This window comes from Lissotriton vulgaris, chromosome 7, assembly GCF_964263255.1.
Source record: "Lissotriton vulgaris chromosome 7, aLisVul1.2, whole genome shotgun sequence".
Lineage (NCBI taxonomy): Eukaryota > Metazoa > Chordata > Amphibia > Caudata > Salamandridae > Lissotriton > Lissotriton vulgaris.
In genome coordinates, this window is record NC_141695.1 from 1,523,956,309 (window position 1) to 1,523,983,236 (window position 26,928).

A 26,928-nucleotide genomic window follows, 5' to 3' on the forward strand; every position below is an offset into this window, starting at 1 on the left:
ATCCTTGGGCTTAAGCTCAGACTCAATATCACACAACCTTCCAGCTTTTTTTCACAGTTCACACAGTCCTCTATGCCAGTCCTTCGGGCAAAAAGTAAAGAGCAAAGGAGGGCTGGATAATCTCTGGCCACCACACAAGCAACACAAGCTCCACAAATTCCAAAAGCTTTGTACCTCGGGCTCTCTTCCTACCTGGGACGATCCGACAACTCTGAGGTCTAATGCAGTCCAAAGTGGTGCGCTGCTGCTGCGAGTTTCTGAGGTTTGGCATGTGGAAGAGGTGGTCGGTTGATGAGGAAGCAGAGCAGCACTGCACCATCAAATACCTCTCCCAACAAGACTCAGCCGGGCCCAATACGACTGGAGCAGGGGTAAAGCCCAGTCTTGCTGCCAAGGGCCTAAGGCTACCACTAGTTGAAGCCTTGTGGTTGTTTTTTTATCCTGCCTTTCTTGTCTTGTTCCTAATTTTTACCTGTCTGCAGTTTCCATGTATGTTGAGATTTCTTTGTGTTTGAACTTCAGATCATTATCCTCTGAAGGAGCTAAAGCCTCTGAAGGCTTGTCTTTTTTCAGCTAGATCTTTGGCTTGTCCTTACTTAAGTCTAGTTATAAATAAATCTGGAGCGTGAACAGGCTGCTCTGAGTCACAGGCCATAAAAGGGAGTAAAAGGCCAAATTGGAGATATATTTTTAATCAATAAAACAGCTCTAGACACATTAATGGCTTTTTGATGTTTTGAAAAATGTTGTTAATTAGCTTTGTATGGACTCAGTGAGGGAAGAAGGTAAATAATAATTGGACTTTAAGGATTTTAACAAATTTCTAGTGTTCAAATCCGCCAGTATCACTTGATTTTGAAGTGAAGGTAACATCCCTTTAGGCCCATCGTTGTCGCAGCATTTACCCTAGGCGAGGGGGATCAGTCAATGAAATCTGTTTTTTCTGTAAGAATATCATCTTAGTTGATTTTTTATTATATATACCACACAATTTAGTTTTAATCAAATTTGAAATTAAAAGTAGATTGATAATCCCATCATAATGTCCTCAAGAAAGGAAGGTGCACTCTAATAAGAGTCAATTGGACAGAAAGTATTTTTTTCTAAAGTTCTTCTCCTTATTCATGTAGATTTGTTCTCATAAAACCGGCACAGCCAATGCACTTCGTTCCCCTAGTGCCATGGGAACTTCATCAGAGTTGTAACAATCACAATATACACAACATAAATATACATAAGTAAGACATATAAATGCATAATACAAACTGAACACAAATAATGAATTACAACTAGACCTAACAATACATATATAACGACCCAAAGAAAAACACACACAAAATACATTTAAATTACAAATAAATTATCAGATCAAGAAAAGACAAATTAAAATTACTACAAATCTCAATAAAATCATATTTCTTGTTTTCACTACAAAGAAAGAAATATGGTTTTATTGAGATTTGAAGTAATTTTGATCATTTATTTGTACTTTAAATGTATTTTATGTTTGTTTTTCTTTCGGTCATTGTATATGTATTGTTGGGTCTAGTTGTAATTCATTATTTGTGTTCAATTTGTATTATGTATTTATTATGTCTTATTTATGTATAGTTATGTGGTGTATATTATGATTGTTACAGCCCTGATGAAGTTCCCGTGGCACTAGGTGAACGAAACGCGTTGGCTTTGCTGGCTTTATGAGAAAAAATCTATATGAATAAAGAGAAGAACTTTTGAAAAAAATACTTTCCGTCCAATTGACTCTTATTAGAGTGCACCTTCCTTTCTTGAGGACATTTGTCATACTAGACATCTCCTAGCAGGGGAGGTCGGGAGTAGCTGCACCTATGTAAAATATTTGAAACTGATGTAATCTATGTGCTTGACCTTGGTCTACTGCTGTGTCTTCTGTATCGATCCCATTATAATATTGGAATCTACAACAACAACTCTCATCCAACTTCCAGCCACCGACAATGAAGTCAGCTCTGGACAGATTCAATACGAAATTTTGGACTTCAATTTGACGAGAATTTCTCAATGGAGACTCACGTCAATAAAGTGGTAGCAGTATGTCATGGACGCTTAAGAAACGTAAAGAACATTGCCCCTATGCTTCTACAGCCCTGTAGGAGACTTGTGGTACAGGCAACTATACTGAACAGACTGGACTTTGCAACTCCTTACTTCTAGGCTGTTCAGACTATCTGCTCAAGCGGCTTCAAAGGATCTAGATTATGGCTGCCAAGCTAGCTCTAAACAAAGGGAGAAGAAATTCTGCAACTGGAATAATGTAGGAACTCCACTGGATCCCTGTAAAGGAAGGGTTCATGTTTAAGGTGCTCTGCATCCCACAAAAGGCATTAAATTGCACTAGACCTAAGTCTCCACAACAAAAGTTTAAACCTTAGAGGCCAGCATAAAAGCTGAGATCATCCAATGCCTACCTGGTATCTGTGCCTCCTTTTAAAAAGATACAACAGGAAGGTAAATGATTCTACGCCAAGAGCTGCTCAACTACGGAACCACATGCCACTCTATCTAAGAACCAATACAAAACTGTTAAGTTTCAGGAAAAACCTAAAGACATGGCTATTCCCCAGAAAAGGACAGCTGTAGCTAAATAGCTGTAGGTGTCATTGTTTAACAGAAGTTCTTCTGAGTTATAGTTTTCAGCACCAAGATGCCCGCTGGGTGATAGTTGTTCTTTATAAATGATTAATAATAATAATAATGGATATATCAACCTATAGCACCCTACATGCTGAAAACTGAAACCTGTGTTTATGGCCCTCAAAAGGGAGTAAGAAATAAAGGTTAAAAGATAAAGGGTTGACAGGGAGGGTTAGAAGATAAAGGGTAGAAAGTAAGGGTCATTAGTTAAGGTAAAGGGACCCACAAACCTGATTAAATGATGCCTTTCACCCCCACAGGCATGTATCAGAAACCAGTGATTGCAACTGTGCTGAGCCCTCTACTTTCCACTCTCCGCTCTGCAATTTTTTCTGTTGCAGTCCACCAGTTTCTTACATGTTTCTTATATACCCTTCTTCAACTTTCCAAGACCATCTGGGAGTCAGAGAGGCATGACAAGGACCCCTATTTGTTGCAGCTGAGACACTGAAGCCTGGCTACCCCCCCCCCCTTTAGATACCAGAAAAGGGGTAGCCCACAGCAACACAGTGTTCCTCAAGCAGTACTTCTGTTGCTCAAACACTGTCATAATTGGTCCTTAACCTTAAGGCACCTCCACCAGGTACAAAAACAAAGATATTTGTCTGCCATCTGCATTATTCTGATGATACAAGAGACCAGGATTTGCACTATGACTGTTCCATATTAGGCTGGGTGATCTGAAGGCAGGGCCAATTTAATCAACCCAGACACACTTGTCCCAGGTTCCCAGTGACACACATTTGTGCAACCACAACCTGCACCAATGTTATCCAAGGCAGAACCCAGGAGCGACCTAGGCATGACCCGGGCACAATCTGGCATGACCAGGCACGACTCAGGAGAAAGTGATGCACCTGCCCAAAAGTTATATTAAAAATCTGTAAAGGGCGGGTTTACCCTGGGGGGCCTTGGCGCTTCAATTATGTAGTTGTACGGATTTAGAAACGGTGGGAGAAAGCTAGAAGCAACAAAGATACGGCTGATAATGCACACAGAGGCAAGGTACCAGCATGCTTATCCATTTCTATGATGGATAGTTCATCACAAAGGATGTCAAATGTGATTTTCCTAATGTGAAGGAGTACTGCATATTTTTCAGGGATTTATTCATAGATTATTTGAATCATAATCACTTTCATTGCACGTCATCTCATAAAACACCACATAAAATTCCCACATTTTCTAAGGAGAGGAGCTAATAGAAAAACCATGTCTACTTTAAACTGGGGAAGAATGAAGACTCATTATGGTGGCACCAGTAATATATATCTTTCTTTGACCAGAAAGCCTCTGCAGAGTATCATGTTTAGTGAATCTTTAATTGTGTAACTTGCTCCTAGAGATCTTCTGGACTTTGGAGCTAAATTCTAGAAGGGGAGGTCACAGGAAACTCTGAATCTATGTGAACATCCTTATGGCCGCATGATTCAGAAGGTTCACTGAGTGTAGATCAATAGCCTCATAAGGCAGGGTCCTATTTGAATCTGGGCTATATGCATTAAGACAGACTTTGCTGACTCTTTGCCTCGCAGCATAATAACAGCTCTTCAGGTTTGAGATATCTAAAGAATGCATTTGATGTAAATTATATATAACTAAAACTGCACATTGCCGGAGAACTGTGTTAGATTTAGGTCAACATCCCTTTAGATCTCAATTTTATTAAGATATTATGTGTGTTGTAGGGCATTAGTCATGAGGTTAAAACTTAAGAACATGGTTTTAGGAATTTAGTCAATTTCAAAAGCTTTATTCGGTGTAAAGAAACAACCATATAAGCATACATAAAAACAAGGATCACAACTTCAATGTCATATTATACAATGGACTAAGTGGGGAGACTAAGACAAGTGAATTTGCAGGATACAGTTACGATACGTGCAAGTAACGCGGTAAAGTGACTTGTGCTTGCATACAGTACCTAGTAAAAAATAATCATATATACAAATAATTAATCTTTATAAAAAATACCGTACAAACAGAAATAAGCTTTTGATTATATATGGTATCAAATTGATAAAACCGCAAATGGGGGCTAGCAAATTATTAACATCCTTATGGCCGCATGATTCAGAAGGTTCACTGAGTGTAGATCAATAGCCTCATAAGGCAGAGTCCTATTTGAATCTGGGCTAGATGTCATAAGACAGACTTTGCAGACTCTTTGCCTCGGAGCATAATAACAGCTCTTCAGGTTTGAGATATCTAAAGAATGCATTTAATGTAAATTATATATAACTAAAACTGCACATTGCCGGAGAACTGTGTTAGATTTAGGTCAACATCCCTTTAGATCTCAATTTTATTAAGATATTCTGTGTGTTGTAGGGCATTAGTCATGAGGTTAAAACTTAAGAACATGGTTTTAGGAATTTAGTCAATTTCAAAAGCTTTATTCGGTGTAATGAAACAACCATATAAGCATACATAAAAACAAGGATCACAACTTCAATTTCATATCATACAATGGACTAAGTGGGAAGACTAAGACAAGTGAATTTGCAGGATACAGTTACGATGGGCCCGATTCACAGAATGAACTTAAGATTCGATCCTAAACTTACTATTGTTTTGGTATTCACAGATTGCACTTACTACTTTTCGTATTCACAGAATGAACTTACTACTTTTAGCATTCACAGAATCCACTTACTACTTTTGGTATTCACAGAATGAACTTACTCATTTCGGTATTCACAGAAGTTAGGACTACTAACTTTAGGACTCCTAAATGCCTTCTGTGAATACCGAAAGTCCTAAAATTACGATTTTTCTCAATTTAGTAGTAGCAAAAGTTAGGACTACTAATTTTAGGACTCCTAAATGCCTTCTGTGAATACCGAAAGTCTTAAAATTAGGATTTTTCTCAATTTAGTAGTAGTAAAGTTAGGCTTTATTACTACTAAATTGAGAAAAATCCAAATTTTAAGACTTTCGGTATTCACAGAAGGCATTTAGGAGTCCTAAAGTTAGTAGTCCTAACTTTACTACTACTAAATTGAGAAAAATCGTAATTTTAGGACTTTCGGTATTCACAGAAGGCATTTAGGAGTCCTAAAGTTAGGAGTCCTAACTTTACCACTACTAAATTGAGAAAAATCCTAATTTTAAGACTTTCGGTATTCACAGAAGGCATTTAGGAGTCCTAAAGTTAGTAGTCCTAACTTCTGTGAATACCAAAATGAGTAAGTTCATTCTGTGAATACCAAAAGTAGTAAGTGCATTCTGTGAATGCCAAAAGTAGTAAGTTCATTCTGTTAATACCAAAAGTAGTAAGTGCAATCTGTGAATATCAAAACAGTAGTAAGTTTAGGATTGATTCTTAAGTTCATTCTGTGAATCGGGCCCGATATGTGCAAGTAACGCAGTAAAGTGACTTGTGCTTGCATACAGTACCTTGTCAAAAAAAATCATATATACAAATAATTAATCTTTATAAAAAATACCGTACAAACAGAAATAATCTTTTGATTATATAAGGTATCAAATTGATAAAACCGCAAATGGGGGCTAGCAAATAATGAAGCATGTGTAAAATACGCTAAAGTGTCAGGTGTAGAGTGAATAGTGCATACAGTTCATGATTGCAATTGCGAATATTAACCTTATATATAAATAAATATAAAAGGATTTCCCAATTATATCACTTTTAAAGTACAATTGATTTCCTAGCGGCAATACTTTTTAAAATGTAGGATGCTACAAAGAAGCAGACATCCGGGCTTTCCAATAAAAATAGCATTCTCAAAGCATTTTTACTGGATTGAACGTTATATTTTAAAAACAATGGCTTCAAGTAATATTTCCTTAAAAAATGATAAAATTTGCAGAACAATAACAAATGGCAGGAATTTTGCATAGATGTATTGTCACATGGGCATACTAGATTCATACTTCTCTTCATGACCGGGAAAGCCACTAAATGATGTACAATCCCTAACCGTAAACGTGTTAAAACAAAACGTTGGGAAGATATGGTTACTTTGTCCAAATATGGCTGAAAACCTGTTGTAAGATTCAGTTCTTTATAAAACACAACAGTATGCTGGGACTTAATTAATTTTCCTCTTGACTCGTTTTTATGGGCCAAAAATGCTTCTTTAAGCTCTTTTTTTTTAAATTGAAGCTGCATACTCAGGTTCACTAAAGATGTCACAGTTAAATAAAAGACTGTACCAATGTCGAATATGGCTCAGCCACGGGATACGTGAGTTGTGGTCGAGTTTAAAACAATCCTTTATTATACTTTGTGTGAATGCAGTTTCGGATTTTGCCCAGATAGAACGCCATAATAGAAGGGGACGAAGTCCTGCCAAATCTAAAATGTATTTTAAACCTACTTCTTGATGTATTATTTCAGTTGAAGCCGACGATGGGGCACACAGCATGCGTTTAATGAATATATTTTCGTCCTGCTGTAGTGATTGTTCAAAGTGGTGGCCCCAGACTCCTGCACCGTATAGTGCAGAGGATACACATTTGGCATTCTATATAGTCACCATATCTTTAAGTCTTCGTGCACCAACTTTTGCAGAAAAGCGGAAAATGCTGTTTACATTCCTGCTCATTTTATGGCGGATGTTAACATATTCATGTGACCATTTCCCGTTTCCTGCAAAAGTTACCCCAAGATAGCAAAAAGATTTAACTGATTGCCTTTTTGTTCCTTCTAAATAAAAGGCCTTTCCTGGTTTAGTTATTGGTTTCCCACATGGCATTACAAATATCTTTGTCTTATTTATTCGAAGTTTCCTGCAATTAATAAAAAATGTAAAATGGTCTATAAGACGCTGGAGGCCAATAGGGGTACGTGAAATTAAAACCACATCATCTGCATATAATAAAATGAGGACAGACTTGCCCTCGATAGAGGGTGCATCAGCAGGAATTTGTTTTAGTGTACTGTCCACATGGTTAATAAACAATGAAAATTGAAAAGGCGCAAGTACACATCCCTGGTGGATGCCCCTTTTCACCTTAAACAAGAAAGTACACTCGCCTGCAGAACCATAGCGCACTTTGCTGGACAACCTCTCGTATACCCTAGCCAGAAAATAAACAATTTCCTTGGGGGCGCCTGCGTCTAGAAGTACATGCCACAATATAGAGTGATGAGGAACCGGAATTGATTTCCGGTTATGTGAAGCATATAATCGATGTTTTAGAATTAGCATGATGTATCTAAATTACTTACCATAAGTACGCAAACACTAGCATAAACCAGAATTGCAGTAATTTAGATTTCTAACATACACTGCTTTGCACGTTTTACACTTGCTTGACTTGACCGACGCCATTTTGTGGCCTCACTCGAAGTCCTACATTAGCAGACCCCATTCATTTTCTCTACCGAAGTCGTTCTCCTGAGAAATAGCCCAACTGTTGCAATACTGCTGCCTCAGCTCGTTAGGCCTGTCAAGGTTATAGGTAGCAGGAGGAGGCCCGATAGGCACATTCCGGGAGGGGTGCGGGCGGACTGTCTTGGACTTAGCAGAAGGGAGTCACCCGTACGACCTTGCTAATCTAGGATGAGCTAAACCAAGAGCGCTTTGTCTCCCATATATGGTCTTTCCCCCTGCACCAACCTGTACCAACTTGTATTTTTCCATCTTGGGTAGCGGTTTCGAGAATGCAACTGTATATATGTGATGTTCTGACAATGCGGACCTTGTGGGGTTAGGTCGCAAGGAACTCCTCTGGCAGAGTTTGTTTGTTATAATAAACGATTGGACCTTCTACACTGCCAACCAACTGATTATTGGTAATGGGAATGGGATTGGTTGTGAATATAGCTCTAATTGGGAGGTGGTAATTTTTTTTTTTTTCGGTACTTCAGTTGGCGACTCTGCCGGGACTCCGCGTTGGGGTCTTCCCTCTGTAATCAGAAGAGAAGCGGGACATTAAAAGGGGTGATCTTGATCGAGAGGGTTGAAGAATAGACCAAGAAGAATTCGGGGTCTGCTCCGCTCTCCCGATCGCGAGAACCCCAGCTGCTAGTGGCCCCACGCCGGAGTCCTTCGGGTGTAACCCGAGAACCAGCCACGTTGGCCTTAACAGGAGTTGGCAGTGAAGAACGTACAATCTGACCTGGTGCACCAGGTGAGTGTCTTGTCTCGTTCTGTGTTGGATAACGTTTTTTGCAATTTTGGACTTGGTACTTGGCATTTGGTGACCTGTGGTCACGGAGAAACTTTGGAAATAGGGGGTCTGACGGGGCAACATTGAAATTGCACGTGCAGATGCCTCTGATTTGGTTTGTAAAGGGTAACTGGAGATAGAGACTAGACGCCTTTGTGGGAATTGCGGTTCTCACTCGGCCAGACTGCTCTCTGGAACGCCGGCAGTTGAGATTGGGTAGCACCCGGACAGATCTGGAGCGGCACTTGAAAAAGCGGGCTTAGCCAGCATAGTCCCGGAGGTGAACCATGAATGCTGTCGGATGGCCTGTAGGTCGGTCTGTGGTTTAGAAACCTGTGTAGCTATCTCTAGGCAGTCTAAGGACAAGCCTGTTGTCAGAAGACGTTTTGCAGCTTTGAATATTTGAAAAAGGGTTCTTCACAGGTGGGAGTCAACGGGCTCCACCTCTTGTTTGCAAATATCTGTGTTTTCGTTTTACGTTCACAAATATCTGTGTTTTCGTTTTCATGTCAAATTGAAGGTTTGTTTTGCAATGAAAGAGTGACTTTGAATGAAAACATGGCCATGTGTATGAGAGTGATATGATTAATGATCATCGATGAACAATAATCCTTGATTCCTTTTCAGCTCAAATTAGGTAGAAAAGGGCAATGCCGTGTTTTAGTAAATTATGCTTTGGCTGTGTTCACCGAGGGAGCACGAGGTTGGACGAAAGCCAGCCAGCTCCTCCAGAGGGAACACCCAGCCATGATATGTATTGCAAGCATGGGATAGGTCCCCTTCTTTTTAATACCTTATGGCATAAGTACACCAAAGATAATGTGGAACTACAGTGGCCAAAAACTGGGTCTTTTGACCAGAAAAAGATTCAGTATTTACAAGAGCGTCTCTTTGCTAAGCGCAGTAGACAGGCTATGTTTGACACCCTTAACATTTTGCAGAAAGAGGCAAAGAGGAGATGCATTGGGTCCGAGAAACTCCTAAAAATACAGCAAGCCATTGCACATGACAAAAATAAGACAGAGAAAAATATTGAGTACGCAGATAGGAAGTTTAGGTTGCAGGTGGATAAGAGTTATGTAGCACAAAATGAGACCGAAGATGAGATAAAGGATCTGATAGATAAAAGACCTCCCCCACCGTATGCTCCACAGCGCATATACCCTGCGGTACCCGTTCAAGTGGTGGCTGCGCCCCAAGCCTCCGCACTGGAGGAACACGGCTCTCTCACCCTCCAGGGGAATGCGAGTGCCCCATCTACCTCAGTGAGAGACCAGGCCACCCTCATCCCTGATCCCAGGCATACCCTGGAAACACCTCATGCACTGTTAAGTGTCCCGAGTCCCGTATGGACCTCCCAATCAGCCAGCACAACGCCCGGAGAATCGGGACAGACACCAAAAGGGGGACCGGGAGGTTTGGACGGTAAAAAGACTATTCACTAGGTCATCTGTGGAGTATGGCGAAAAGGAAGCATTAGCAGACCAGGCCGCCAAATGGATGCGGAACGATATATATACTGTAGCCGACATATGGAGCACTCTCAAGGATCTACAGCCGGTAATGCAGCAACACGTGTTGTTCCAAATGTCCGATTCCCTTATAGGAGCTTGGGAAGTCAGCTTTGACAATGGAAGTGCCCCTCAGATACTATATAACATCCGAGATTGGTCCCATAAATTCAACATGGATCCACAGGATGTGTATAAGAATGAAGACACCATGGTTGAATATCGAGGCAGGATGTTTTTAAAGAGCTCCATTTGGACTTCTCAACATCCCATGCGAGAGGTGCACCCTATTTACCATCCCGAAATTTCCGAAGAACGCGATGATGCCCAGCGGGTAATACGGGCTCGGGTGGATACCCGGTTTCAGGAGCAATGGGTATACACTCCATGGAAAAGAAGCGAAGTCCTTGCTCTGAAATCCCAACTACCTGACCCCCGTAAGAATCCCACCACCTACTATAAAGAATTGACCGAGGCTGCGGCCTCTGCTGTAATGACCCTGGCAGATGTCGAGTTATTCTTCGGGTTACTAGTTCCCGTTGATATATGGCGGCAGGTACAAGACGCTGATCATGCTGAACTAGGGGGGACCTGGAAAGAATTGAGAGGTTGGGACCGAGATCGTAAACCAGGAGATAAGCCTGGGAATGAAATAACTTCTCTGCCGGCAAAAATAATAGCATATATGCACACTTTGATACCTCCACGAAAAGTTGACTGGGATAAACTGACAGCTTGTAGACAGAAAAAGGATGAAAGTGTATCTGACTTCTTCACTAGGTTCGAAGGAGTCTTCATTGACTTTAGTGGGCAAGATTTGGCCACGGAGGGTGGAATTAGATTGTTTGTGAACAGGTTCATAACGAACTTGGCCCTGGAGATTTCTGCGTGGTTACAGGCTGCAGAAAGTACCTGGACTACCTCCACCCCTTCTGTAATTTTGAGTATGGCTCAGTACTACGAGCATAGAGAAAAGGAAAGCAAGGATAAGGTAGAGAAAAAGGCCAAAGACCTCAAAACTCGGGTGCTGCTCCAGCAAGTTGTCCGAGGACAAGGAGGGGGGAGAGGGGCCAGAGGGCCCATGTCCAGAGGGGCGGGCACAGGCCGAGGTACGGGCGGGGCTCCGACAGTAGGGTTAAACCAATGTTCATATTGTAGAGAGGAAGGACATTGGAAAGCACAGTGTCCGTTGTTGCTTTCCCAGAACGGTGCGGTCCGAGGGCGGGGACGAGGACGAGGCGGCCCCGATCGGAGTGATATGCGCAGAGAGGAAGGATCAGGCAAGTATGAATGAAATCATTTCGATGGTCACCAAGGCAAGCAATATTATCATGAGGATTACGCGTTTGAGGATCAGGATTCGTATGTCCACGCATAGGACAGCCAGGGACAGAGTAGGGGCCAAGTGTCGATCCCGGTCAATCAACAGGGACCTTATGTAAAAGGGGAATTGATGGGGACTTCTGAGAATTTCCTAATTGACACAGGAGCAATGAATAGTTCAGTTGCTCGATCATTGGTTCCAGGGGCGGCTCTGTCCGGGCAAAATAATGTTTCCGTGGGATTCTCGGCAGTCCCGGTTGTCAGTCCCATCTCAAAACCTCTACCCTTCACAATTGGTCCTGCCACTGTTGACACACCTTTTCTGCTAACTTCACATTGTGGGGAGAATCTGCTGGGTTTGGATATGCAAAAAAAATTGAATGCCACAATACATTGCTCCGCTGATAGGGTTTATTTAACAATACAACCCTACGCTGACTGCATGAAACAATGTTTTGCTAAAAACAAACCTCTTCCCCCTGAGTTTGATGGCATTCCCGCGACCCTATGGGCAACCGGGGATGCGGACGTGGGTAAGTTGGATATTCCCCCGGTTCATATTACATTGAAAACTGGCGCGAAATTACCACGCATCCCGCAGTATAAAATTGCACCAGCTGGTGAACGGGCTCTGCTGTCCATTATTCAAGATCTCATTGACAAAGGGGTGGTGGAAGAGACTGCTGCTAATGTTTTTAATAGCCCGATTTTCCCGATTTTGAAAAATAATTCTGAGTCCGGTACACAGGGACATGGTGATGCTTACCGTTTTGTGATTGATCTCAGAGCCGTTAATAAGATTGTTGTGCCACAGTATCCTGTGGTGAAGAACATCACCACTATCCTCACAATGATTCCACCAACTGCCCAGTATTTTTCGGTCATAGATCTGAAGAATGCCTTCTTCAGTATCCCTATCCATCCCAATAGCAGAGAGATCTTCGGATTCTCATTATCTGACCGAAGCTTCCGCTTCTGCCGTGCACCTCAAGGCTACACTGAAAGTCCGAGCATATATAGCCAAGCCCTTAAGGCTCTATTGGATGACCTGGCCTTGCCACAAGGCAACGTACTGTTGCAATACGTGGATGACCTGTTAATTGTTTCAGACACAGAGGAAAGCTGCAAGGCTGCCACTGTTAAATTGTTACACCATTTGGCAGCAAAGGGGAATAAGGTGTCCTTGTCTGAGTTCCAATACTGTCAACTGGAGGTAACCTACCTAGGTCATCTACTGTCGAAGGAGGGTAGGCGACTAACCCCTGAACGTATTACTACCATCTCTAATATATCTGTTCCTTGCACGCAGCGCGAAGTTCGTGCTTTTCTTGGCATCACTTCTTACTGTCGCCAATGGATACCTAACTTTTCACTGCTCGCTAAACCTCTGTTGCATCTGACTACTAAGGACGTGCATGAACCCCTCCCCTGGACGGATGAATGTCAGAACTCTTTCGACTCTTTAAAAACTGCTTTATGTTCTGCTCCTGTCTTGGGCACTCCTGACTACCGTAAACCTTTTGTACTATACGTGCATGAGGTTGACGGTTGCTCACTCTCAGTGTTAACGCAGGAATTTGGTGGTAAGCAAAGACCTTGTGCTTATTTGTCGGCCACATTGGATAATGTCGCCAGAGCTCTTCCTAGCTGTCTGAGGGCCACAGCAGCTGTTGCGGTGGCCATCCGGCAGTCGGAAGGACTTGTTCTAAATTCAATCTGACAGTGATGGTGCTGCATGCTGTGGACACATTGCTAAATAAAATATAAACACAGCATCTCACAAGTGCACGCCTCACTGGGTATTAATTGACATTGTTTGCACCACACATCACGATCACACGATGTGCAACACTAAATCCAGCTACACTGTTACCACTCCCTCCGAGTGAAACTACCAATGATACACATGATTGCATTTACCGTACCGAGGAAGAGACAAAAGGAAGTATTGACCTTACCGACATTCCTCTATCTGACCCTCATGTCAGCTATGTTTGTGACATCCTCCGCAAGATGGGTGGAGGAATCTGAATTGTTTGATAATACTATGGAAATTGTGAGAGAATTACAGAAGGAAGCCACCCCCGCAGAATTAGAGAAATGGGAAAAGGAAGTAGGGAAACTGGACGAGAACAATTGTTGGGTTGATCTGACAGAAAAACAGAGGTGGTTACTACCCAATGCATTAGTGCAGGCCGTTGTGACTATGGCTCATGGCCCTGCCCATGTAGGAGCAAAAGGTATTTGTGGACTCCTGGACCCAGTATAGAATAACCCTAACATACAAAGGACAGCTGTCCGGTTTTTCCAATACTGCTTGGTCTGTTTGCAACACAATCCGGGGAAGGGAGAAAATGTCATGAGTGGGAACTTTGCACCTCCAACGTTACCTTTTGAAGTGCTCCAGATGGACTACATCCACATGGAGCGTGTTAATAATTTGAAATACGTTTTGGTGGTAGTTTGTGCTTTTAGCCAGTGGGTTGAGGCTTACCCTACCAAGGAGAATACTGCTCTGGCCACAGCAAAGGCCCTTCTCAAGGAATTTGTGCCACAATTCGGTTTGCCCCGTTTGATCTGGTCAGACAATGGGGGACACTTCCATGGGGCCCTTGTTAAGCATATTTGTGATGGTTTACAAATAAAGCAAAAATTTCACGCAGCCCAACATCCACAATCAGCAGGGCTCGTGGAAAAATAAAATGGGATTCTTAAGCTCAAGATGGCTAAGATTCAGGAAAGTACAGGGTTGAAATGGCCTGACACCTTGCCCTTAGCCCTCATGCCACTACGGGTTACCCCACATTCTCGCTCCAGCCTTTCTCCTCACGAGATCACATTCGGCCGGCCCGCTAATATATGGGGGGTACCCAGACCACGATCCTTTTCTGATATACAATATCCTCAATGGGTAGGGTTCGGCGTCTACGGTCCAAATGCACGATTGCATTTGGACCGTAGACGCCGAACTCTACCGCTACGCCGCGTTTGAATTGTCCGGATCCAGGGACAATACCTGATTTTACGCAGAAGAACCTATTTTAGTTCTTCCTCACCATGATAAGGATGTGCGGTGCGAACTTCCATTGATGATCTAATTGAGAGTTGTTTTAAACAGGTCCTATGCAGAAGAATCCACTTTAATTCTTCCTTACCATGACAAGGTTATGATGTGTGCACTTCCATTGATGACTTAACTGACAATAGTAGTAAAAAGGTCCTACGCCGCATTATTTGTATACAACTATCTTGCGGACTCCCAACCACCTACTCGAGGCTGTCTACAAATACAATTTAGGCCATCGGATACACACAGGAGACGACTAATCAAGGTGACAGGGGTCCTTTAACACAATTGCCACTACGCTACTTACAGAGACATTCCGGAACCATAATTGTTGACCATCAAAACTATCTGCCCTGAGGAAAATCCCGATGTGGGAGAGAAACGCGTTGGCTGATTCTTGTATGACTGAAATGATGAACTTTTCCACAAAATGTAATAACTAAAGAAGGAATAATTTTGATACAAACTTTGCCTTTTTGGACTTGTGATGGTGCGCCCCCACTATTCTTAAAATCATCTGCACCAAAGATCATCCCTCCACACTCCACAAGTGCTGCGTGGGGCCTTTTTGCATTTTCCTGCTTGACGCGTCTGTCCGGTCACTTGCCCGTTGGTTAGTGGCCTCTGTGACAATGTAATCTTGAATATACACAGCTGGTCTAGTTGCTCCAGACTGGACCTTGCTCCCCTGTAAAGGAGCAGCCCATCAGACCTTGCTGGTCTGATTAAAAAGCCATCTTTGAATCCTGCATGGGTTGCCTTAGCCAAGGCTTGTTGACCCCAATCCGGAAGCCGACACCGCCGACAGCGAGAGTCTTTGTGGGACAGTCCGTGCCTGACTCCTGGTTGTCGTCGCCGGCTCCTGGTCCACGTGGCTGCAGAGACAAGCTTCACAACATCACCTGATTGCTTCGCGACATCGGCTGGTTCCTTCCTGGTTCCTTCCTGGTGACTGGCTAGTGACCCAGACTCTGTCCCCTCTGCTTTCATGTACTCTTCATCCTCGATCCGCCCTTGGAACCAACCGGACACTTCTCTCCTGGTCGCCTGCAGCATCTTTCTCCAAGGCTCCATAGGATTCAGCGACGAAACCCGACATACTTTGACACCTATGCACCCGCTTCCTGTGGGTGAGGTAACGCGAGTACTCCGGTGCTCCTGTGGGTATTAACTATCCTAGTGTCTAACTTTCAAATAGCTTTCTCCTAGTCCATCCGGAAGTGACCTAAAAGAACTAGTTTCCAATTCTTTTGTTCCCATTCTAACTCTATGGTAACTTTCGTGTGTGTAAAGACACTGCACACGCCTCCCGTGGGCCTCCTACTTCCTATCCTTTGGTAGTACAGTGTAGCCCCATTCATACCCTAGGCCCTAGGCCTTTCCTTTGTTCGTGACGTGGTTCTTATACCACTATTTTAATATATGGTTTGAAGTGCCCCTAGGGATCTACTGTATTTTGTGCAACATATTGTATGATAGTTATGTAATTTGTTATGTGCTTGTGCCGAAGATCTCATAAAGAGCTAAGAGGGGTTGTTTAAAAATAAATACATATATATTTTATATATATATATCCTGTGTGGTGTCCTTTCATTTGGTATTCAAGGGTTACATATGGTAAAACAGCTGGCTTTACATGCCCTCTGAAGTTTTAGCCTAAGACTGCTTTGTCCATGCTACCTCTAGGAAGGCTGGTCTATAAGGTTGACTTTACAACCATCACCATAAGGGTTGTTTGGACTGATACAGGGTGCCCACTAGAATAGTGGACATCACATATCAGGCAAACTTCTCACACCTGGCTCCTCTGGGACTAATACAGGGGGATTTCTACTTTCCAAATCTATTGCGTCCCTTTTTTCTTTTTCACATTTGGTTCTGGTGCCGTGCTTGTTAGGTAACTGTTGGGGGTTTTTCTGTTGGTGTTTCTGTGTGGATTTGGTTCCCATTATATTCCTTATTTATACTGTTTATGGGAATATTAACGCTCTTGTCAGTATTCAGTTTGTGCACACCCATACCATTATTGCATACACCCACATTACCTTTCTCTAGTTTAGTATTGATTTTCTCAAGACACCCGCTAAGTTTGTTTACCTTTTTTGCTATGTTATCTATTCTGTCATGCAGCGGCCTTAGCAGTACTACCAACTTATCGAAAATGGCTTCTATATTCCAATTTTTAGGGACGTCATTAGGCTCCAGTTCTTTATTCAAAGTTGCTGCACTCCCGCGAGTAAAATGTCTTCTGTCTCTTTTTGCCTTGGTAGTAAGCATGAGCGAATTTTGCGGATCTCGCGTTCGCGGATTTTTTTTTTTGTGTTCGCCCGTGTTTCTGCCAGTTCGCGAGGGTTTTGTACACTTTCGCAAATTGCGAACTTACCTGTCGGGTCGCAAGTTTCGCGAACTTGTTGTTTCTACGTGTCCAGCCTGTTTGGGACACTCTTCTTCATCACTGCCACTCTCTGTCACCACTGCCACTCTCTGACTACTCATGCCACCCTCTGGCCCACCCATGCCACCCTCTGTTTCATCACCACACCCTCTGGTTGTCCAGTGTACATTATTTTCGGCAAAGCAAAGCACACCTTCCCTGCCTCAAGTGACCTGAATTAATTTGGGGCTGATTAATGTGTCACAGAATATTTTTTTAGCTGGCACCTGCTTCCTTAGTGCGCCCTGATTAGTGATCTTTTGCACTTGCTAAGTGCTTTCATTGTTGCAAAATTAGTTACAACACCTGCCCTGCCCCAACTGACAATAATGAATTAGGGGCTGATTAATGGATTTTAACTTCCAGCCTGGCTCCTGCTTGTCTCCCTTAGCTGTAATTCAGGACCTTTGTGGCATATGTGTAACTATTCTGAGGTTCAGAGCAGGGTCACATAATAGTTTCAACTGGCAACTGAACTCTGGAGGGGCCCCTCAGGAAGCACTACAGGAAATGGCTACTAATGATGAGCCTGAACTTTTGAACCTGGTAAGTAGTTACTTTCAGTTTTGCTAAGATCGTATTTCTGCAATTTTGCACTTATTCGCGGGGCGCGAACTCACGCGAACTCACGCGAACAGTGCGAGCAGTGCGAGCAAAATCCGCTGCTCGCGGATTTGCGGATTTTGCGGGAGATTCGCAAATCTCGCGGATTGCGGATTTCCCGAAAATCCGCAAAATCTGCGAGCGGAACGGATTTTCCGCCCATGCCTACTTGGTAGCTCCCTTGTCAGTAGCTTTTTTCTTAGTTACTGTGACCTTTGGTGGCGGTGTGGGAGATGTAGTAGATAAGGGAGCCAATATAGACATTGAAGGTGTTTTGGAAATGCGTGAGTGGTCTTGGCTAGTATGGATTATATCATCAGTGTGAATAATTACGTCTCCCACTATAATCGGTGACCCTGTATTAGAAACATCTTCTATGTGAACCAAATTAAAATCTTCCCTGGTTTTATCTCCCGATACTGCATTGGAACTCATGGATAACCTTCTCTCTGTGCGGTCGATTTCTTTAGACAGATCGCTGACTGCTTTGACTAAATATGTGTCCAAAGTATTGCATGCATTCTCCACTGGGTTCTTGTTTCCCTGTTTTCTTGCCATTGTCAATTATACCAATTAAAATATGGTGAATCGGGCAGGTGGGTGTAAACAAATAACTTATACTATATAATGTTTTAGTATATCATCAAATGGTTCTAAACAGTACCTTCCAGAAGTTATGTCCACTTGTTTGCACGTTAGGGAGGTGGCCCAGTCCAGCCTCTGTCAGTCCCTGACGGCCACAGACGGCCGGCCCTTTGCCTGGGCTTAGCCCGGCGCCTGCCCACGCGCATCCCGCGGGGCGGGAGGCATTCCGCGTACTTGTAGCACCTCCAGGCGCAGCGGGAGCGTCAGAGGTGCGCCGGTCCCTGGCGCAGCTGGGAGCTGTAGTCCCCACTTGCCGTTGCCCTCACGGCGATGAAAGTGCAGTGGGTGCTGGTGGCGCAGTTGTTGCCCTCACGGCAATGGAAGCGCTGGGGGTGTGATTAGCTTGGCCGTTGCCCTCACGGCCTCCTCTGTGCTGTCGTTTGCTCATTTGCTCGCTTCTGCCCTCAACTGCGCACTCGGCGCTCCGCGTACTTGTAGCGCCTCCAGGCGCAGCGGGAGCATCAGAGGTGTGCTGGTCCCCGGGGCAGCTGGGAGCTGTAGTCCCCACTTGCCATTGGCCTCACGGCGATGAAGGTGCGGGGGGTGCTGGTGGCGCGACCGTTGCCCTCACAGCAATGGAAACGATGGGGGTGTGATTAGATTGGCCATTGCCCTAACGGCCTCCTCTGTGCTGTCGTTTGCTCGTTTGCTCGCTTCTGCCCTCCTAGGAATTTAGTCAAGTTCTTTATCTCCAAGTTATGTTTTAGGCATAGGTCTTTCTAAAATTCTTTGGGGTTCAATCTAAAATGCTCCCATGTCACATACGCAAAATCGTTTGGGTCCTGGCCAGTATTCTGAAGGTGAAGATGAAGCTGATGACAGTCTTTTAAGCTCAATTTTAGGTCGCACTTATGCGAAGAACTCTTAGGAATATATTTGGGTTAAGTGACGAGACAAAATATGCAGGGAACGGCTGGCACCAGAGCAAGCAGAAAGAGGCAGCGTCTAGCTTACCCATGAACAGAATTCTTGCCTAGACACATATCATTTACATAGCATAGTCTCAATATATATAATTACACCTGCTAACTAAACATGGAGAACCACTATTAATAAGGGCAGATAAAAACACAACATAATAGACTGCAGTGACATGGAAGCAGACAGCAGACTTCAACTGATCACAGGCAGGCTGGAGCAAGAACAACAAACAGATAATATTTCAGATTACAAGGTGCATCAGAAGCATCTGGAAATGCAGAGAACAGCCAGAAGAAATCTGTATTCATCGGGGTTCATGGGTGCAAAAACAATGCATTCTTGTGAATGATATCTTAAGTGTGCTTTCTAAAGGCCCATCCTCAAAATGATGTTTAATGGCATATAACCATGTACCAAGCAAACAGTTGGAACTTTCTATAGATCTTCTTTAGAGTGGTTGATTAGTCTAGTCTGTGAGAGGTTTTACTAATGAGGGCAACACCTTGGACTGGGATCTGAAATGTGCCATCCAGAAAAGATCTAATTTTGGATTGTCTCAATGGTTTGGCTGATTTCTGCCTTGCATGCTTCCTACATCTGTGAGTACTCAAATGTGTGCTGTTGCAATTTGTGCCAAGAGGACTAACTTCTAAGTGAGTGGGATTCCTAGGTAAGATACTGATGGCTACTAATGTAGGAGTGAAATTCTGGAGCTTAACACACCATGATCTAACAGTGATGGGAGATTATTAGTATTTGGTACTAAAGAGAAAATGATGCATACAGTCTAGACTCCGATGTATTCCGGAAACACTTCTAGGGCATATCTGACAAAGGGAAAACACATGTTTGTGTCATTGTCTAGTAACGTAAAAACATTTGCATTGCTATGTTAAGATAGTAGTGTCAGATATCGTGCTGTGGTCTGAAACAGTCATGTTTTGTAAAGACAATCCCAAAGACTGCCTAAAGGTTTGGGATAGAGGTGCAGTGAAGACAAAATCTGCTTTCCATAGTTGGTTACATTTTGCCCTTGCATGTCGTGTGTTTTGTTAACCCTACTTCTGACTGTAAGTTTCTTTTCAGATTACCTTGTGCTCACCTTCCCCGTAGGTGCCTCAGTGTACCTTCCATGCGGATTTTCCAAAAGCAGTAACTGGACAACACACTCCTGGCAAAGTGTCAAGGGCAGTTTCATTTTGGATGAGAACTTCAGTGTGACAATAGAAGTTCATCCAGGAGCACGACCCCTTGGAGCTGCTCTTTTCAAGACTATTGACCTACTCATACCTGCTGTGCGACCAGAAGATGCAGGGGTGTATAACTGCAGCTGGGGAGAAAACTCTGACATTATAGAACTGGAGGTCATTGCTCTTTCAAGTAAGAACTCATTTAACAGCCCATATTGTACTAAAACCACAGACCACCTATTAAGGACACGCATGACACATTGATGATCCACGTGAATAGTCCTTATTATAGTTGTGCTTGTGCTGGCCATTTTATGAAAAACGAATACATTGTTTATCAAAAAAGTACATGCTACCCACTGACACTAATATGGCCACCTATCAATTCACACATTATTTTACCATTACTGGGAATTAAAGAATCTTCTTATACTCTCGAGTCCCTTCATATAATGTACTAACAAACAAAACCACCCTTTACTAAAACCAGTTGATCATGCCTTTGTGCTCCTAGAACATCTGCCCACCGTCCGAGCCTGAGGGTTGTGCCTCTTTGAAGGTTATCTTCAATAGGTGCTAAGATAAGACTGATAAATAAGTTCAAGATTGTGGATAGTGTACCCTGCACGGCTATCAGAGTGGCAATTCTTGGCAGTGTTTACATGCACCCAAGATACATCCATTGCTCTATCACACTATGCATTGGTCCCACCCTTTTCAGTACCCTAATATTAAAGTAGGAGTCTCATTCTAACCTAATACCACTCTTTTACATTGCAGAGTGGGGAAAAATCTTCCGAGACAGCTACTGGATAATCATAGCTGGCACCGGAGGCTCTCTTGCACTTTCAGCATTTATCTGGGGGATATGTCTTGTGATCATAAAACGTAAGTAATGACCTAGTAAGACCAAAGTGTATGAGTTGTTGGTCGAGCTCATAAGAATAATTTTTGTTGATAGAGCTATTCAGGCAAATACATTGGATTCATCTTTTACCTGATAAAAGACAAATCATATATTAAAGCAGTTTTTTTTGTTCTTTTTGCGATCCTAGAAATTAAAGCCAGGAGGAAGCGTCAAAAGACCACCTCGAGGAGGTAAGGAAATGCTCTGTGCCATGCCACCCAAGATTCTAAGCATGTTCTATGCTCAATTTCCAGATTATGCATTAAGGGAGATTCTGCACCATCCTTCTAGGAGACCTATATACTTCCAGTTATTTAGGGTTGTGATTTAAACAAGCAAAGGTCATGACGGAAGAACTGGAGACCAAGGTTAAAAAATATAATATAACAATCCAAACTAAGAACAAACAACAAGAAGATTCAAATGTCCACCGAAATCAAGAAGAACACTAGAAAAGTATCTTAGACTAAAGACATAGACCAAATTGAGGTGGTGCAGGTACTGAGACCTGTAACAAGGAGGATACAATTGTAGGCTTAAGATATAAAGAGTATAGTATTATGTACTAAAACAAAGATCAGCAGGACAGAATTGTAGACAGTGGATAAAGATTAAGAGGATACACTACAGTATAAAGGTAAAATGCAGAGAATGTAGATTTGTAGGGTAAGGACATGTCCCAGAAAGATTCAATTGTAAACTAAGGCCAAAGGCCTACATGATAGAATTATAAACTAATGAAAAGAACGCTGAGGCTATATTTGTACCTGAGATCAAGAAGAACACAACGAATAAATTGCAGAAAAAAAGACATACACCAAAAACATAGCAATGGAGAACAAGGTTTAAGATGAAGAGACCCATTTTCCACCTAGAGGTTTGACGTTGCATCAAATCTAGACCGAGAGCAAAGCTCCAGTTGCCTATAATGTATAGCAGAAACCTGAGATGTAAAGCTGTATGGTAATAATAGTATAAAACAAAAAAGGACACTGTTTTTAAGGCGGGGTACAAAGGATACCCAGATGCCCATACAAAAGGGAAGAAAGAAAGAAAGACCTAGGTTAGAATGGGACCCACTACTGAGAGGGAAAGACACGTCTTGCATCCTGTTGCCCTCACACACCCTGAAGGGTGTCATGCTTTATCATTAGGCATCTTTTTTCAGAGAATGCCGGATGGTGTCTGCAGGTGTGTGGGGTTTCGGGTCCCGTGAAGAGGGTAGTGAAATAGGTGAGTGCATCGTGAAATGAAATTGTCCAGAGGTTGTTGTAAAAAAAGGTATAGTCTGATCAACCCCTATGGGTAAAATATTACCCCACCAGGCACCTTGTTGACGTACCATAAAATAACATAAAGGCTATACTTACCAATAGCCCAATACCAATTACCAAATAACCAGTCAGTTGGCAGTGTAGAAAGTTCAATCGTTTATTATACAACATTCTTTATAGAGGAGCATCTCCCATCCTCACCCCTCATGGTGCGTGGAGAAGACTGCTGGCTGTCACTCAAAACGACACATATATACGTTGGGCTGGTACATGAAGTTACCGTACATGGAAAAACACTACTTGGCTCTTGGCCCTCGGAAAGGACCATATATGGCACACATGATTAGTACAAAGCTCTGCTTTAGTCATTATTAGGAATGTCAGGAGGGGTGACTCCCTTTCGTCTAGGTGCCTAGGAGTGCAGACACGGTGCCTTCAGGAATGCGCTTTTCGCACCCACAGCCAGATGCGACCTTGAGTTCAAGCACAGGGAGAGAATAGCGTGTATTCAGCGGTCTCCATCAAAATCAACTAAGCTAAGGCCTGACAACCATTGGAAGGTAACACATGATCACTGTTTGTGTCTAACGCAGACAAGAAAAGATGGCGTCTGTATAGTTTTCGGCCCACTCGATGCAAGCAAAACACACACACAGCATATACCCTTACTAACTAGCAAAATAAGTTATAGATTAAGCACTATGCATACCTCTATACTAGGAATATATAGATACATCATGCTAACACAATATATATATATGTACAGCCCATACCACTAACATAAGGGAAATTGGCTGTTTATCCCTCCGAACTGCCCTTTTAGCAAGCATGATGTAGCTAACTTAAAGGTAAGTCAGTCCTCAAATATCCCTTCATCGATCTGCATTAGATCTTTTATCTCTTCTTGCACTAATTGTGCCTTTACGGTCGCTGGGGAAGGAGTGGTTATGGAAGAGGCAAGTTTAGTAGCACAATAACAACAACAAGCCGGCCCACAATGCATACATAAACAGCAAGTAAATATGACACCAGCTATGCCCGCCAATATCATCAACATTTTCCATCCCCAATTGGATAACAGGCCCCAGAACCAACCAGACAAAGACCAGGTCCCTGTGTCTACATGTACTTCGGATGCTAAGCGATGTAGCTTTTGAATAGCCAAATGAACAGAAGGGGTGGAGTCAGGAATGTATACACAACAGGAACTGCCGATCACACGGCATGCTCCTCCTCGATCAGTCAAGATAACGTCTAGTACCATTCTGTTCTGAAGCGAGACAAGTCTCGTAGCCTGAAGCTCTACAGTTAAATTGGTTAATATACCTGCGGTGGTATTGATCACCCTTTCAACTACTCTGGACAGATGCCTTACTTCCTTACTAGTAATAATGGGTCCCCAGATAGGAAACATTCCCTTCATGATATCAATGAAATGTTGCTCCGCAGTGTCCGTTTGATCTATATCAGTGGTGTCTAATTCTCTCGATTACCTAATGAGGGGCAGCCCTCACTTTTCCGATTGATGGTCCTTATGATAATTAGCAGGTGATATATACACTGGGGGAAGCCATGTATATGCATTTTTTCCACACACAAAATATACATTAGGAGGGGTCAGTAATGGAGGGCTACTGAAAGTTCGCAGTCAATAAGTATAGTTACACTGGCTTTCTCCTACTAAGATTTGTCCTGCTCCCTGAATACAAAAGGCTAAAGTACTATTCAGTATGGGAATTGTGATTGCCTTGTCATCTGTGACATTTCTTTGCTTAAATTGTTGGAAATACTGGGTGAAATAAAATTCTGCAAAATCCAGGATCTCATTCATGAGCCAGGTAACATTTTCATATTCTGTGTACAAATTCATGCAAGCACTTGGGTCTAACGTTCCTTCTCCATTATTTCCCTCTGGGTCAAAGCCTTGATGCGTTTCTATGTATGCTAAAATCATCTCGTAGTCCCTTTCGGAATAATGAGTAGTATCTACCGTATAGTGCATGTACATCATGGAGAATAATTTAAACCATGCCTCACAACTACCTAAATACGACAATGGCAAAGAAATAAACAAATCATGATGATGCATTACAGAGGGCAAAGGCCCCTACAATTGGTGGTATTCGTTGCACTGTGTGTTTGATAAAGCATTTCTACAAACACATTCTTAGTCTGACGATGCCTTTCTTTGTGGGGGGCCAAGGTATAGAAATAATGTTCCGGGGTTGGGGTCATTGTTCCCAGAATAGTAGACATAGGATGACGAAATTCTAAGTATATAAAAACACTCATCATTATTGTAAACAATATCGTAAAATTAATTACAAAAGCTATTTTTACACGAAGGGTCCAACTAGAAAAATCTGGTATATAAGCAGGGTAATGACGGGGTACAAAAGGACGTTCCTCCTTAGGGACAAAATGAGCAAAGGGATACATACTGGCTAAAAGTCCAAAACTAAACTCGGGCAATGCAGTCCAACCTGCCAGAGGGTTCTTCTTTCCTGTGTCCGTCTAGAGCTTCACCGGCAGGCTCCTATCGTTCATCAAAAGAAACCAAACAACAAATCCGTGCGTTGGAGCTGTGTCTTCCCACAGTTCTTGAGGAAAATACAACCTGGGCCTTGTTCCTCCAGAGATTCAGTCTTTCTTTCTGAACAGAGCAACCGAAAATGTTCCAAGCTCTCAACGAGTTCAGTCCAGTGTCCCGCTCAGTACCCCAGAAAGGTTTCTAACAAACCCTATTACTCAAGTCTTTCCCTATCTCCTACCATTTTCATCTGGGGTACCGCGTTGTTTTCTGGGCCGCAGGTTGTATCGAGCATGGCCAGGTGTTTCCTGATCAGAGAACAAAACAGGGGAAGGTGCATTTTCCGTGATGGGAATATCATGGACTCGTTGATCAACAACAGGAGTAACAGAATCCAGGGCAATTGCTGAATCAGATGCCAAAACCCCTTCCGAGCCCAGTACTCCTTCTCCTTGCCCTTCTCCGATTTCCAAGGATCAGAAAAAGGAACAAATCAAGGGGCTCGTTCACTCTCCTGAGTCAAGATTCCCTCCTTATCTCGCTGGTCAGTAGGAAGCGGGAGGGGTACCTTCTTCAGGTGCGAGACATGTATCCAGTGTCGCTTGCCTTCCACCTTCACCGCTGTTCGGATAGCCGGGAGAATTTGGTAGAGCTTCAACCAGCGAGGGTCCAAACTGGATTTCCGCTGATAATTTCGGACCAGGACCTCCTGTGCTGATTCCAAGTGATGTCCGAGACCCTCCAGCAGGGGCTGCAACACTGCTGATACCTGTTGATGAATGGAACGGAGATCTTTACTCAAAGCATACAAATAATCCGTCATCATAGGGTAATCAATATCACGGAAAGATTTGGGTCTCGGGACACCCCAAACATTGGCTGGTCGCCCAAAGATCACCTCATATGGGGATAGACCTGAGCGAGAACGGGGGGTAAAACTTAGGGACATCAAAGCTAATGGTAGGGCATCGGGCCATTTGAGCCCAGTACCTTCTTGAATCTTGGTCATTTTTAATTTCAAAATTCCATTGTATTTCTCAACCAATCCCGCAGATTGGGGGTGTCGGGCTGCATGAAACTTCTGTTTAATCTGCAACCCATTACAAACATGACTGATAAACTCTGCATTAAAGTGCCCCCGTTATCTGTCCAGATAACCCGTGGTAATCTATAGCGCGGGAAAACCTATTTTATCAAAGCTTTTGCTGTTGCCAAAGCAGTGTTTTCCTTGGTCGGATAGGCCTCCACCCATTTACTAAAGGCACATACCACAACCAAAGCATATTTCAGATTATTAACACGGTCCAACTGGATATAATCCATTTGGAGCACGTAAAAAATGGCAAGGATGGTGGCGCAAAGTTTCCACTGAGGACTGGTTCCCTCCCTCCAGGATTGTGTCGCAAACAAATCATGCAATATTGGACCAAATTGGCAGCAGTTTTGTAAATATTAGGATTATTCCACACAGGGTCCAAGAGTGCGCAGATGCCTTTCGTCCCAGTGTGTGCTGGGCCATGGGCCATGGTCACTGCAGCGTTCACCAATGCATTAGGTAATAACCATTTCTGTTTTTCAGTCAAATCCACCCAGCAATTGTTTTCGTCTAATCTCCCCACTTCCTTCTCCCAACTAGCCAATTCAGCAGGGGTAGCTTCCTTTTTTTTTTTTTTTTTTTATTATATTTATTTTTTCCATGTTGCACACAC

General features: G+C 43.0%; 1 protein-coding gene across 2 annotated transcripts in view; it reads left to right on the forward strand.

Annotated features, from left to right (window-relative positions):
- Positions 1-26,928, forward strand: part of LOC147705924 (B-lymphocyte antigen CD19-like) — a 911,795-nt gene that overhangs the window by 330,001 nt on the left and 554,866 nt on the right. For both annotated transcript variants that reach the window (XM_086928997.1, XM_086928998.1), the window contains exons 4-6: positions 20,405-20,698; positions 21,289-21,396; positions 21,564-21,606. In XM_086928997.1, the coding sequence (XP_086785123.1) occupies positions 20,405-20,698; positions 21,289-21,396; positions 21,564-21,606 (445 nt within the window). The remainder of the gene's footprint in view (positions 1-20,404; positions 20,699-21,288; positions 21,397-21,563; positions 21,607-26,928) is intronic.